The sequence below is a fragment of the Mustela erminea genome, chromosome 11 (assembly GCF_009829155.1).
Source record: "Mustela erminea isolate mMusErm1 chromosome 11, mMusErm1.Pri, whole genome shotgun sequence".
Taxonomy (NCBI): Eukaryota; Metazoa; Chordata; class Mammalia; order Carnivora; family Mustelidae; genus Mustela; species Mustela erminea.
Genome location: NC_045624.1, coordinates 17,526,804 through 17,539,735, shown reverse-complemented (window position 1 = coordinate 17,539,735; position 12,932 = coordinate 17,526,804). Strand labels below are relative to the sequence as shown.

The window sequence follows — 12,932 nt, the reverse complement described above, 5'->3', positions numbered from 1 at the left end:
CTAATTATAACAGACTTTAAAATATCCACTAACAGTATTTTTAAATTGTTTCCGTATTTAAAGTATTTTCCACCACCCAGAAAATTTACTTGCATAGAATGCCATTTCAGGGAATGGAAGATAAATGAAGCAATACAGAATCAAAATTTTACCTGCTGGGAATTATCACCATTCCCTATACTGAGAGAATCTGAAGGTTTGTCAATGGGGCTGTAAAAAGAAAACACATCAGAGAAAATCAGAGTAAAGTCATTCTCACAAAATAAAAACAAACTTCCCCAAAGCCAGAAAAATAGACATTTTATTATCATAACACTGATGTAAAGATATGATGTAAAGATATTAGCTGAGATGTTGAGGATACAAAGAAATTTAAGATCAAACCCCTATCCTTGAGCAATGTACATTCTAGTAAGATTCTCCAAAAACAATGGGTGAAATAGTAACTTACAAAGAAAAAAAAGATACTGCTTAAAATGAGTATTACTGTAGTAGGTCAAAAATTTAATTCATTGTTCAGTTTTGTGCACATAATAAATAAATTCCCCATTAAAATTCTTGAAATACTACTCACCTATTTTTTCCAGGTGTTTAACAGAGGGCATAAAAGTCACTCAAATGTCCTCTACAGGTTCTTAAGAGCAATAAATTTCCTTTACTATTTCAATATCCTACTTAGAACCCTTAGAGAGGCATATGTGTATGTACGAATGCACACATACAAAACAGAAACTTTTGTGTAAACTATTCACTCTCAAACAAAGACATAAAACTTGATTTCCATATAGGGAAAATGCAGTACAACAGTAGAGTAACACAGAATTGCTGACTTAGAAACAAAACAAGATCTTTACAAGCACTACAACCGTGACCTAGCAAGGCATTTCCATAACTAACTGTATTTAACCTAGCACATGAATAAAAGATAAGTATCAGTACCCAGATACTAATATTATAGAGAATTACAGCAAAACGAAGTAAGATTACAAATTTCTCTGAATTATTTTATTGGTTGTAAATACATACAAAGTTACCCTGATACCCAGACACCTTACTGGTACCACATTTAATTGGTCTAGAAAAATTTAACAAGGGTTAGTATCCCATCAGTATAGCCAGTCTATCTTCTGCATAAACATCACCTTAACAGGTCTGGAATTCACTGAATGGCACCTTTAGTTAGTATTTTTACAAAATAGCAATAAATCAATTCATTTTATGGTCAAGTGGGTATTACAAATAATTTTAAGATATAGCTTAGAGGCCACTACATTTGGAGACATTTAGGTCAGTGAGACAGGTGTACACCAACAAGTATCAACCGGTGCTGATTACTGAATGATCTGTTTAAACCATAAATGTCATAGATCTTTAAAAGAAAGAGAAGCCACCATAAGTGGGGCAATTAAGAAACATTTCCTAGGGGAGTTCAAATTTATGTAGGCCCTTAAAAAGATTTACACATTAGCTGAGGGAAGGGGGAAAGGAGGAAAGAACATTAAAGGTAGGAATAGCAAGTATATCACGCATCAAAAAGCCACAGATGGGTTTGGGGGAAAAGTTAAGTAATTAGTTAAGTAATTAGGGATGATTCTGACAACAGTGGGAGATAAAGATAGACAAAGGGTAGACACCAGAGGCCAACAGAAATTGTTGAGCACAGAAATGATATAAACAAAGCAGTTTTAGAAAAATTAATTTGGTGGTGGCATGAAGAATAGACTGGAACATAATACAGATGACATAAGAGGAACTTCTAATATTTTCTTTAAATTTTTATTGTGGTAAAGCAGACTTAACATAAAATTACTGGCTTAACCACTTGTAAGTGCACAGCTTAGCAGCACTAAATACATTCCACCTGTTGTATAACCACCACCACCATCTATCCCTGTATCTCTTTTCGTCTTATAAAACTGAAATATATATACCACTAAACTCTCCATTTTCTCCTCCCTCCCAGTCATTAGAATTTTGACTCCTCTAAATACCTCACATAAGTGGAATCATAGACTATTTCTTTTCCTTTCTTTTTAAAGCTGAATAGTATTACTCTGTATTTATACATTTTGCTTATCCATGCATCTGACAACGGACACTTGGGACTGCTTCCGTGTTTAAGCTACTGTGAGCTAAGACATAAGTGCACAAATGATCTCTTCAAGGTACTGCTTTCAATTCTTTTTGCTGTATGCCCAGACATGGAATTGATGGATCATTTGGTAATTCTAATTTTTGAGGAACCACCATATTGTTTTCCAGAGTGGCTATACCATTTTTCATGCCCACCCACAGAGCATAAGGTTTCCAATTTTTCCACATCCCTTCCAACTCTCATTGTTTTCTGTTTTACTGCTGTTTTCCTCTTTAATGTTTCAAGTTTTTATTTATGTTCTAGTTAGTTAACATATAGTATAGTGTTAGTTTCAGAATTTAGTGATTATTTTTTCTGCTTTTTTGATAGCAGTCACACTAATGAGTGTAAGGAGCTATCTCACTGTAGTTTTGATTTGCATTTCCCAAACAATTAGTGATATTCAGCATCTTCTCATGTGCTCAATCACTATCTACCTTCTTTGCAGAAATGTTTATTAAAGTCCTTCGCTTATTTTTGAATTAGGGTATTTTTGTTACTGTTTTTGAATTTTAGGAGTTCTCTATATATTATATAGAGATAATATATATATCTCTATATATTAACCCTTTCTCAGATATATGATTTGTAAGTATTTGCTCCCATTCTGTGAGTTGCCTTTTTACTACAGACAATCTCTTTTGAGTCACAAAATTTTAAAATTTTCATTAAGTCCAATTTGTCTATTTTTTTTGTTACCTGTGCCTTTGGTATCCTAGCCAAGAAATCACTGCCAAATCCAATGTTGTCAAGCTTTAGTCATGTGTTTTCTTTTAATGGTTTTGTTGTGTGAAAGAATTTCAATCTAATACAGAACTGGAGAATATAAGATGGAGAATCTCACATATGTGCCCCCAGGATGGTAAATCTAAGGACTAAGAGACTGAGTCCTCCAAAATGTCTGATTTACAGGAAGTGGATAGTGAAATTTTCTTGGGTGGGAGGATGATAAGAGTTGTCCTATATTGACCTTGGGACGTTTTGCCAGAGGTATTAATGGAACATAGCTCAAATTGGGTTGACCTCGCATAATGGGATGACTTGAGCTTCGTTTTTGTGACTGGGAGGATTTTGTTTGCTCAGGAAATTTTTCAAGGCTAGTTTCCTGGTTTTGATTTTCCTGTTTTTGACTCCATTCCCTGCTCATAAATACAACCTACCAAAAACCTTCAGTGAATTCTCCTATGGCATGAGACAGTTTGCCTGTTCCAAATTGTAGTTCCTCTGCTATTCCTGAATAAACTTTTCTTCTTGAGCTTGCCTAGGCTTCTAACTTAATTTATAGTCAATAATTACTTTAGGTCTTACATTTAGGTCACTGATCCATTTTGAATTTTTGAATATAGTGTTAGGTAAGGGTCCAACTTCATTCTTTTGCATGTAGATACCCAATTTTCCCAGCACCATTTGTTGAAAAGCCTTTTCTTTCCCTCGGAGAGGAAAGGGTCTTAGTACCCTTGTTAAAAATCATTTGACCCGGGGCGCCTGGGTGGCTCAGTGGGTTAAGCCGCTGCCTTCGGCTCAGGTCATGATCTCAGGGTCCTGGGATCGAGTCCCATATCGGGCTCTCTGCTCAGCAGGGAGCCTGCTTCCCTTCCTCTCTCTCTGCCTGCCTCTCCGTCTACTTGTCATTTCTCTCTGTCAAATAAATAAAATCTTAAAAAGAAAAAAAAATCATTTGACCCTACATGTGATGGTTTATTTCAGGGTTCTCTTTTCTGTCCTACTGGGCTATATATCTGTCTTCATGCTAATCCCATGTTGTTTATATTACTGCAGATTTGCAGTTATGTTTTGAAATTAGGAACTGCAGGCCCTCTAGTTCTATTATTTCAAGATTATTTTGGCTATTTGGGGCCCTTTGAGATTCAATATGAATTTTAGGATGGGTTTTTCAATCTGCAAAAAAAACCCCACAAACAAACAAAAACCATCACTGGGGCAGCTGGGTAGCATTGTTGGGTAAGCAGCCAACTCTTGGTTTCAGCTCAGATCATGACCTGAAGGTGGTAAGACCAAGCCCTGTGTTAGGCTCTGTGCTCAGTACAGAGTCTGCTTGAGATTCTCTCCTCTTCCCTTCTGCTTATTCTCTCTCTTTAAAATAAGCTTTAAGAAAAAATTACTGGGATTTTGATATGGAATGCACTGAATGTGTAGACAGCTTTGGGCAAAAGCACTATTTTAATAATATTGTCTTCCAATCCATGAATGTAGGATGAGTTTTCACTTAATTTTGTATCTTTCAGCAATGGTCTGTATTTTCTTTGTATAAGTCTTTAACTTACTTGCTTACAAATTCCTACATACTTTATTTTTCTTGACACTATTATGAATAAAATTGTTTTTGTAACTTCAACTACTCATTGTTCACATTTAGAATACAAATGATTTCTGTGTTGACTCTATTCTGTACTGAATTCATTTATTAGTTCTAACCATTTGTTTTTTTGTGTGTGAGTGGAATCCCTAGGACCTTCTAGATATTAATACCATATTTTCTATAAAAAAAGATAATATTATCCTTTTTCTATTTAGATGTCTTTTCTTTTTCTTGGCTAATTGCTATGGCTTGAACATTCAATAATGTGTTAAACAGAAGTGGTAAAAGCAGGCATTTGCCTTGTTCCTCATGGAAAAGCTTTCAGTCTTTCACCACTGAGTATGATATTCACTGCTGAGTTCTTCATAAACAGCTTTTATTATGTTGAGGTAGTTTCCTTCCTAGAGTAATTGTTTTTGTCATGAAATGGTGTTAAATTTTGTCAAATGCTTTTTCTGCATCAACTGGGGTATCATGTTTTTTTTAATCCTACATTCTTTTGATAGGATACATCAAAGTGCTCTAGTTTTTGTTAAACCATCCTTGCATTCCAGCAATGTAGCCCCTACTTTATCATGGTTTCTAATTATTTAAAAGTGCTGGATTCTGTTTGACAGCATTTTGTTGAGGATGTCTGCATCAATGTAAAAAAGGGGTATTGGTCTGTCGTGTTCTCACAGTGTCTTCAGCATTGATACCAGAGTTATGCTGACCCTACAGAATGAGTTAGGAAATGGTCCCTCCTCCTCAATTTCTTGGAAAACTTTGAGAAAGACTATAATTAGTTCCTCTTTAAATGTTTGGCAGAATTCACACTTTCTTTGTTGGAAAATTTTTGATTAGTGATTTGATAACCTTACTAATTATGTATCTATTCATATTTTTAAAATTTCTTCATAATACTGTTTTGGTAGGTTTTGTTTCTAGGGATTTGTCTATTTCATCTAGGTTATCCAGTGTGTTCACATACAAATGTTCACAGTATTCTCTTATAATTCTTTTTATTTCTGTAGAATCTGAAGTAATGTCCCTACTTTCATTTCTGATTTCAATAATTTGAGCCTTTTCTGTGGTTTTTCACAGTCTACATGACACACTAAAGGTTTGTCAACTTTGTTGATCTTCTCAAAGAACCAACTTTTAGTTTCATTGTTTTCCTCTACTGTTTTTCTATTCGCTATTTCATCTTCCTCTGCTTTAATCTTTACTTCTTTCCTTCTGCAAGCTTTGGGTCTAGTTTGTTCTAATTTTTTTTTTCTATTTCCTTAAATTGTAAAGTAAGTTTGTTGACTTTGGGTCTTTCTTGTTTTTTAATATAAGCATTTATAGCTATAAATTTCCCCCTTTGTGTCCTCTTAGCTATTTCCCATAGTTTTGATGTTTTGTTCTCATTTTCATTCATTTCTAAGTATTTTCCAATTTCCCTTGAGATTTTTTTTCTTTAACCCATTAGTTGTTTAAAAGTGTTAATTCCCACAGTTTTTTGAATTTTCCAGATCTCCTTTTGATAATGATTTCTAACTTTATCCTACCACAGTCAGAAAAGATACTCAGTATGGTATCTAGATTTTTAAATCTACTGAGACTTAATTTGCAGCCTAACATATAATCTTGTCCTGGAAAATTTCTATGTAAATGGAGAATAATGTGTATTCTGCTGTTGGGGAGAGTGTTAGGTGTGTCTGTCAGATTCAGCTAGGTTATTATATTGTTTAAATTCTCTCTTTACTAGAGAACCTGGGTGGCTCAGTTGGTTAAGTGTTCACCTTTAGCTCAGATCACGATCCTAGAGTTCCAGGACCAAGCCCCCACGTCAGGCTCCCTGCTCAGCAGGGAGTCTGCTTCTTCCTCTCCCCCAGTTTGTGTGCTCATTCTCTCTCAGCCAAATAAGTTAATAAAAAATATTATTTTAAAATAAATTATCTCCTTACTGGTCTTCTGTCTGGTTATTATAGCCATTATTGTGAATAGGGTATTGAAGTCTTCAACTATTATTGTATAACTATTTTTCCCTTCAATATTGTGAGTTTTTGCTTCATGTATTTTGATGATGTCATTAGGTGCATAAAGGTTTAAAATTGTTTTATCTTCTTGCTGTATTAATATACAAAGGCCTTCGTCTCTCTTGATTTAAAGTTCATTTTGTTTGACAGTAGAACCCCTGATCTCTTTTGTGTACTATTTTCATGGATTATCTTTTCTCATCTTTTCACTTTCAACCTGTTTGTGTCTCTGGGTCTAATGTGAGTCTCCAGTAGACTGCGTATAGTTGGATCATGTATTTTTATCCATTTTACCAATCTGTCTTTTGATCAGAATTGAATCCATTTATATTTAAAGTAATTACTGATAAGAAAGCAGTGATTATGCCCTTTATGCCTTTTGTTCTCTACATGCCTTATAGCTTTCCCCCCATCAAATTCCTACATTACTGGTTTTATTTATCTTCAGCTGACATTTTTCTAGTGAAATGTTCAAATTCCTTTTTCATCTCCTTTTGTGTATATCTTAGAGCTACTTTCCTTATTATCATGGGAGTTATATCTAACATCCTAAAGTTAACAACACTCAAAATTTATATCAACTTGATTTCAGTAACATACAAAAACTACTCCTTTACAGCTCAATCCCAACCCCTTTCAGCTTTTACACTAATATATTGAACCTTAAATATATTGGTCTCTCAAATCATGTAGGTAACAAAAAGTATAGCTACAAATCATTGTTACAATCACACTAGTTTTTATGTTTGCCCATTTATTTATCTTTACTAGTTTCCTTTCATTTCACCTTGCAGGACTCCCTTGAGCATTTCTTACAGGGCAGGTCTCGAGATCACGAACTCCCTCAGTTTTTGTTAATCTGGGAATGTCTGAATTTCTCCCTCACTCTAAGGAAAGTTGTGCTGGATAGAGAATTCTTGGTTGATAGTTTTTGTCTCTTAGTACTCTGAATATATTGGCCATTGCCTTCTGGCCTCCAAAGCTTCTCATGAGAAATATACAATAATCTTGTTGAAGATTCCGTCTACATGATGATTCACATCTCCTGTTGCTTTCGAGATTCTCCTTGTCTTTGGCTTTTTAATAAAATTTTGGTTTGACTTTATTTGATTTTATTTTAGATTATGAAATTTTGACTGGATTTTGGTTTGGTAACAGTTTGTATCAATGTTTGTCTGAGTTCATTTTAATTAGAGTTCCTTAAGGTTGTCCCATGTTTATATTCATTTCTTTCATTGAATTTGTAAAGTTTTCAGCCATTTTTTCTTCCCCCCAAATATTCTCTCTGCATCTTTCTCTCTCTTCTCCTTCTGGGACTCTGACAATGTATGTACTGGTCTGCTTGATGGTGTCCCACAAATTCCTTTGGCTCTGTTTGCTTTTCTTCAGTCTTTCCTCTTTGTGTTCCTCAAATACATTGTAATATATCCATTGTCTTTTCTTGAAGTTCACAGATTTTGCTACCTAATCACATCTGCCTTTGAATCCTCTAGTGAATTTTTCATTTAAATTACTGTACTTTTCAGATCCAGAATTTCTTTTTGCTTCCCTACTTTTTTTATTGACATTTCACTTTTGTTCATACTTTTTTTTTTTCTTACTTTCTCCACATCTTTTAGTTCCTTAGTAATCTTTAAAAGAGTTGTTTTAAAAGCCTTTGTCTACTATATCTGCTACTGGGTTTTTTTCAGGGACAGTTTCTGTTGATCATTTTTCTTCTGAATGAGCCATACTTTTATGTTTTTTTTATATGCATAACAGTGATTTATTATTCAACACTGGCCCTTTGAGTCTAGTAACACAGTACCTCTAGAAATCAGATTCTTTCTTCCTATTAGCTTTTTTTGTTATTTGTTTACTCTTTTGCAGTCTGTCTCCGTACAAAAGGTTAGTCCTAGATATAAATTTGAAGTCTTCTCAAGGTCTTTTCTGATCCTTTCTCTGGCCATGCACAAACCCTACATATTTCCCCATATGTGCAGTTGTTTTTGAACCTCCTAGTCTTTAAAATCTAGCAACCAAAAGGAGAAAAAGGACAAACTGAAAGGGGAAAAGAGGGTAAGGACACTAGTCCTTTAAATCCCCAGGGTATCATTTCAGCCTGAAGGGGAAGGGCCCACAACAATGGTTGCCTGCTCTTTGTCTGCATCTCTGTGATCAGAAGCAGTAATCACCAATTACAGCAAAGATCCTCAATACATGAAAGACAGGGCTGTTTTTGCCCACCCTGGCTCCTGCTAGCTACATGCAAGCCACTCCAGGAGCATGTGCACAGCTGCCTGACCCATGGCTGGGGGTAGAGGATAGATAGCCGCTTTGGCCTAAGAACTAAAATTGACCAAAATTAACCCAAGTCTTTCCATGAAATTTGCAATCCTTCAACAGATTTCAGAATTCCAAAACAGCTGTATCACTCAGATTCTGCCGGTGCAACTGCTGTCCAGGTGGGGAGACAGATTCCTGGTGCTACCTACTCCACCATTTTCCCCAAACTTAAGGCTTAAAGGTGAGAGGAAACAGAAACAATGGAAACAAAAGGATGAAAGCAAGACATTACAAAAGAAGAACTACAGTGTCTCTAGCTCAGTTCAGGTTCTCAGCCACCATCATTAAAGAGCACTAAGTAATAATTTTCAATACAGGTGAGGTTAGTCTTTCTAGTGTCAATGGCAATATCTGAAAATACTGCACTCAGAATAAACCTTGATAATGTTTCTGGATTACAACTAATTAGAACATTTATATCATCTAGTCCACTATGCTGAGGTTTCATAACTACTGATTCATAACATTTGATGGTTTAAACAGTAAAGTTTTACCAAAGATGCTTAAAAATTTCTAGATCAGGATCATCAAACCAAAGACAGCTGCTAAAAAACCTAGATTGGGCAAGGTATCAGTAAGCTTATGCTCCACTCAATTTTTAAATTAACTACTCAAGAAATAATAAATGAAAAGCTTTAAGAATAAAGATACAACTAGACATTATTTTTATTTCCTACGTGGGTTGTAAAAAGTCAATTATAGTTAAACCTGCCATTGTAAATGCAACTTTATCAGTGCAAAAGAAAATACAGATGGGAGAATGCCTGCAAATGCATGTATAATCTCAACAGGAAAAATATATATTTACAAATTCTAATTCCAATAAATGTGAACTCCTTGGACCTCTAATGGCTAGACAGGTAACACTTTCCCAAGGTTACTACTAACAGGTCAGACTAACAGCTTCCCTAGTACTGGATGTGGACTTCCTTCTTCATCAAGCTCTGTATCTGCTTAAACTATAGTTGTATTAAATATTTGTTGTTTTACATTCAACATCCACCAACCCACTGTTACACCATAAAGGTTAAGAAAGGAAAATAAACTTTAATAAATACCACATTTAATAAGGAACAAAGACACCTACTCTATGAAATGGACTAGTCTCTGGTAAGAAACTGCCAAGTCCTCATGATATCAGATGAAAGAAGATTGGGTACACTAAGATAAACTGCACAGGGCTTTTTTATTTAAAAATAAGCAAACAAAAAATCTACAGGTTTTCTTTTTCTTTTCTTTTCTAGGTCAACACAAAGTTTATTAGCGACTTCTGTTTAGAAATGCCTCCTTCTGAACAAGTCTGGTCCTCTAACATAACCAAGAAACACCAACATGCACAGGGGCCCCACTTTCATTTGTATCTCAAGTTACACTAGAAGCCTATCACAGAGCAACAGTAGTTGTCTTGTGGGGTTCCTTGGGAATGGCTCTAGAACAGGCTCCAGCTTCCGTTCTGGTCCCAGGATTGGCTCTGGCACTCGTTGTGCCACCATGCCTAGTATGGGCTCCAGCTCCAGTGCTGCCCCAGATCCAGTACTGCCTCCAGCAGTAGCTCTAACTCCAGGCCTAGCTCTGGCCCTTAAGCCATCCTGGGCTCCAGCTCTAATGAATCCAATTCTGGCTCCTGCTAAAGCTCCAGCAGCTGTTGCAGTTCATCCACCTGTCTACAGACAGCCCAAGGAGCCTATGTTTCAGGTATTTCCTCTGTTCCTCAAGACTAACTTTCTTCTGGTGGTAATACCCAAAAGCCTCACTCCAGGAAATTTAGGGGTAGAGGAAGTACAGCATATTCTCAGGTATGTTCTCCCTCAGTAAGCATTTGATAGTGCTGGAAGAGTTCAGTTAGCAGGAATGACTGCAGTACTTCCCTGCTCTTGGGAGGCACAGAGTAGATCACCTAATCACTGTCCTGATGGTCCACCCTGGAGCAGGTCATGTCCCCTTCCAATGATTCACTGAAATGTAGTAGAAAGGCTCCAGAAATGGATCTTCTTCAGCAGCTGGTACTTCTGACTCCAGCTCACAAAGCCCATGATATGGCCATCATTCCACAGATTCCTCAGGTGGTCATGTACCAGGCCCAGATTTTTGTGCAACCATGTCCAGAATGGTAGCTTGCATAAAGCAGCGGGGAGGGCGGGGGGGGGGGGGCTCGCCTGTTTAGTGAAGTCAGCCCAGGACAACAATGTACCCTTAATCGTAGAGTTCTGCCCAAAGAGCTTGTACCTCAGCATGCTCAGCTGCTCTAGGTCAAGGTCTCAGCCAACACAGGACAAGAACTGCCAACTAAGAACAGGGCCCAGCAAGCTCCAGGAGGGCTTTGGGTGGGGGGCTAGAAAAGAACTACTGATTCTGAGGGCTTATGCTGAGCAGACTGAACCAGAGAACCAACACCAAAGCAACTGAGTAGCTTCATGTTAAAAATAATCACACAAAGGCTATCTGTTTTCAGCTCCTGCTTCAGGCCCTGGTAGATGTATCCAACCATGACCCTGATAATGTGCAATTCCTTTGAAGCCCCTAATGCTGCCCTTTCAGGAACCAACCAGAGTCAAGTAGCCAAAATTACGCATTAAACCCTAGCTCTTGCCCCTTCTCATGGGTCAAAGTTTTCTTGTTTGAATGTTGAACTTCTAGAGACCCTGTAACTGAGGAGGGAGGACTGGAGGATTCCTGTCCATGGGGACTTGTGTAGTCAGGGACCCACTGCCTTCCTGTAAATTCGCCAGCAGCCTTGTAGGACAGTAGACTTCCTCCCGCTCTTGCAGATGAAGGGCTGGTAGAAAGTTTGGGGGATGCAAGGTTGGGTTTCTACCACAACAGCTTTGTGAGCAGACACTTAAAGCAACTCTGTGAATAGGACCTTCCGCAGGTTCACCTCTTTGGTTAGAGTCATCCTGATAGCTAACCAGGTAACTCAGACCCTTCAGCTCCGCCAGCAGCTAATACAGATGAAAAACAACTTTCCTCCAGCCATGAACACTTCTGCAACTGTTGCAACTGTGGTCCAAGTGGGCTCCAATGCAGGCATTTCACTGCTGGACTTAAGCTTGATTAGGATAGGTAAGTGGCTTAGCAGTATTAGCAGTAGCTTTAAAGGTATCCAGCACCTCCTTTTTCCTTTTCGTCCATTTCACATGGTTTCCTCCAGAAGCTGCTAATGTCTGGTCTGATGGGGGTCTTAAGATGACATTCTCACTGATTCTACTGGGAGTAGAAGACATCCTTGTGGTCCTTCAGTTGGCTGATGGATTTCACCAGCTTCTCCGTTTTAGCCCTTAATTCCAGGTTGATGGATTTCACCAGCTTCTCCAATTTAGCCCTTAATTCCAGGTTCCAGGATTCAGTCTCCTGCTGCTGGCTCTCCACAGATTCTTTGAGGTCTGCCTCTCCTTGCTCCGACTGAGCCCTCTGAGCCTGAATCAGAATTAAATAGATTAAACATCATCTCAGCCAACTGGTAGGGCCCTGCGGAAAGGCCTGACTGTCCCAATAGAATTTTCACAAGTTCTGCTGTGGCAACAAGCACTCAGGGTCCTGGCCGCAGCAGGCACACTCAGAGTTCATTTGGTCCAAGAACTGAAGGAATGGCATGTTAGCCTTTGAATCATCGTTGCCCAGTAATAATGCTGAGAGAAAGAAAAATCAGAACACCTAAAGTCTTCAAATACCACACAACTGACTGAAAAGTACTGGACTCAAGTGGGACTAAACAATTCTAAAAGGTAGGTGGGTCTCATAACACAAGATATTTCCAGTAGGCAATGCTGTGTGTATAAATGTCTGTAAACAAAAATTTGTAAACATGTAATATCTTCATATACAGAGTCCTGCTGAGTTGTTTTTTTTTTTAAGTTCTAGTCCTAAATAGTTCTGAAATCTATGGTGAGATTATAGATTTCTCAAGAGTAAATATTTTTAAACTAACCCTAAAATTGGAATCCAGTGCTATGGGACATAATATGTAAATATGTTCATTTTTTTTTGAAATATAAAAATATACAGTGCATATCCAGAATCTGTCTCTCGAGATACTGATTTATTTAGTCTAAACTGCAACCTCTGGTATTTGATGATTACTACACTAGTGGAAGTGAAGAGGAGTACTGTTATCGGATTGTAGAGTAGAAGGAATTATTAATATCAAATT

At 37.3% G+C, this 12,932-nt stretch overlaps 1 protein-coding gene across 6 annotated transcripts in view; it reads right to left on the bottom strand.

Moving 5' to 3' along the window:
- CNOT4 (CCR4-NOT transcription complex subunit 4) overlaps positions 1-12,932 on the bottom strand; it is a 140,207-nt gene that overhangs the window by 39,330 nt on the left and 87,945 nt on the right. For all 6 annotated transcript variants that reach the window (XM_032303851.1, XM_032303852.1, XM_032303854.1 and 3 more), the window contains exon 8: positions 153-210. In XM_032303851.1, coding sequence (XP_032159742.1) covers positions 153-210 — 58 coding nt within the window. The remainder of the gene's footprint in view (positions 1-152; positions 211-12,932) is intronic.